The sequence below is a fragment of the Austrofundulus limnaeus genome, unplaced genomic scaffold, assembly GCF_001266775.1.
Source record: "Austrofundulus limnaeus strain Quisiro unplaced genomic scaffold, Austrofundulus_limnaeus-1.0 Scaffold29, whole genome shotgun sequence".
NCBI classification, from domain to species: Eukaryota; Metazoa; Chordata; class Actinopteri; order Cyprinodontiformes; family Rivulidae; genus Austrofundulus; species Austrofundulus limnaeus.
The window spans coordinates 1,009,610-1,012,065 of record NW_013952431.1 but is presented as its reverse complement, the minus strand read 5'-3'; the positions used below and the strand labels follow the sequence as shown (position 1 = coordinate 1,012,065).

General features: G+C 39.2%; 1 protein-coding gene across 2 annotated transcripts in view; it reads right to left on the bottom strand.

Moving 5' to 3' along the window:
• The window catches only part of LOC106515434 (serine/Arginine-related protein 53), a 57,199-nt gene extending 56,753 nt beyond the window's left edge, over positions 1-446 (bottom strand). Inside the window, exon 1 of one of the 2 annotated variants that reach the window (XM_014005245.1) lies at positions 299-446. In XM_014005245.1, the coding sequence (XP_013860699.1) occupies positions 299-392 (94 nt within the window). In that variant the 5' untranslated portion in view covers positions 393-446. The remainder of the gene's footprint in view (positions 1-298) is intronic. The other variant, XM_014005246.1, reaches the window with a different exon arrangement.
• Between the last annotated feature and the right edge of the window lie 2,010 nt (positions 447-2,456).

Sequence of the window (2,456 nt, the reverse complement as noted above, 5' to 3'; positions counted from 1 at the left end):
TATATATATATATATATATAAATGAAAGTAGACATTGCTGAGAAACCATTTAAGAAAGTAGCATCCGACTGATTTGTCATTTAAAAACACAGAAATGAAAGACTGTCTGGATCTTCGACAACTTAAAAAGCATAAAGAAAAAAATCCCCACATTAAGGCTGAACTACACTACATTTATAGCTGGTGCATTCCAATTAGCAGAACTTCATGAGTGAGTGGGCATAAGTGGCAAGTTCCAGACAATTATAACAGTGGATAACTGCATTACGATAAAAAGAAAAGCAATAATTGTACTTACCCGCAGCCTGCAGGACCATTTGCATTCGGACTTTAGCCTGCTCTGCTGGAGTCTGCCGGAAAGTGACAAAGAAACAATTAAACAATAATAGCATGATAGCATAATTTCTTAATTACAATTTGCAATATTTGTTTGTCAAATTTTGTTACGTAAGAGCTTGTAGGCCATCGTTGTTACTTGAAGACAGAATGGACAAAACAAACATCAAAAACAGACTTGTCTGCAGATTTACATAATACTAAGGGAAAAGATAGTCTTGCAAAAAACTTGGATAGTTAATTTTACATCTAAATTTGATGCATATGTCTTTGAATGTTTGGTTTTAGGGAGCCATATTGGTTGAAGGAGAGTTTTTATTTGAATGTTAACAAGAAACTGATAAATAGTACTGCTTATAAGTTTCTTGTTAAAATTAATATAGAGCTGCTAGTTAGCAATKGTACTGTGGTATTTATGAATGAAAGAAACAGGTTTAATTAAAAAAATAAAAATAATAAATTAAAAACAGTTTCAACGATAATTCAACCTCAGTCAGAATCATGTACCAAAACTTTACACAGGTCTTCTTTTTTAGGCTGCTTTCACATCTGATAGTCCGGTACACTCGGTTCAATTGGGGACCAACATTGCAAGAATTGTACATTTTCAGCTGGTGCAGTTCACTTTTACACTGCACTGTGTTGCACGGACTAAACCCATGTGAACAATCTGTTGACCCCCTTGCCTGTGGTGGCGTTACACCAAGAACCACTGAAAGAAACAGCATCCAACTTCATAGCTGTGATATCCACTTTATTTAGACATCGGGCAAAGTATTTGAGTAACTTTATTACCATTAATCAAAATGCCCTGTGTTACAGTCTGCTTCCTTTTAGAGCAGTCTCCAGTCCACTTAGCATTCACACAAGCATTCAAACCACACCAGAGTTCACTTCAACCGAGCCAAGACTTATGTTTGTAGGCGTACCAGAGTTTGCTGTTTTGGTACGTCAGAGTTGATTACGCATTCACACCTTGAGCCTTATTTAATCTTCTCAAAATGATCAAATTTTATAATGATCTGTTGATGATGTGTTTGTGTCTTGTTAAAATGTGTTACAGTAAGCACCAGCACAGCCCAAGTTAAAGCTTCATGCTCAGCAAATCAGACTTAAAATCATTCTAAATTGCTGTTCAAAAACAATCAACTCATTTACTTTGTRACAGTGCTGCCTGAGAGATCACAAAGCACAGGACGAATGCCATACCTACACAACTTCATCTATGTAATCTAATGATAAAACAGCTGTGTCCCTTAGGCTAAAATATATTTTACCCATGATAATCTTTAACTGCTACCATTAGAGTGAATGTACCCATAAAATGTCCTCATAGAGCACCAAGGGACAACTTCACCGAGTTACTCATCCCGTCATCTGTTTAAAAAAAAAAGAAAGAAAAAAAAACCCTGCTGGTGAAAAATAAAAAGAAAGCAACATCTCTGACACACCAGGGAGAATCAATGAGAAAGAGATGAAGAGAAATTTAGAGACAAAGACCAAGAGCAAGAGAAGTGAGAGGGGAAGAGAGAAAACAAAAGCTGCTGTAACAAGTCTTTGGAGAGTTGGATAAGAGGGCACAGAGAGCACATTTTACAAAGATCACAGCCAAAGACTCAACATATTCCCCTTTCTATTGTGTGCGTGCGTGCGCTGGTGTGTGCACATCAGAAACGTTTAGCGGGCATGAACGGGGAGGGCSGTGTGCTTTGACAGCTGCATTGGGAGGCACAGCTCTTTTTCGTGACATGCCCTCAAAAGGGCCTCGCTGTAATTCCAATATCATTTCTATTAGATTTGTGGGTCTTAATTGTCAAGAAAGAATGATATCTARGACAAGGCAAGGAGCTATAAAAGGCAAGCATGCTGCAGATTGCTCTTGGAGGTTTTTTTTTTTTTGTTGGAGCTGCTGGGGCAAAGCGGCCCTCGTTACCATGCAGCGGCGGAAACTGCGTGTAGGATTAGAAAGAAATTAAATGCTAATGGGGATGGGATCTGAATCTGCTGCCTGGGAGCATCATTTAGACGACAGGGCCTGGGCGTCGCTGACAGGCAGCACTGCCTCCCTCCTCCGCCTCCTCCTACTCACCCAGCTCTGCCTCTCACCGTTCCATCTTCTG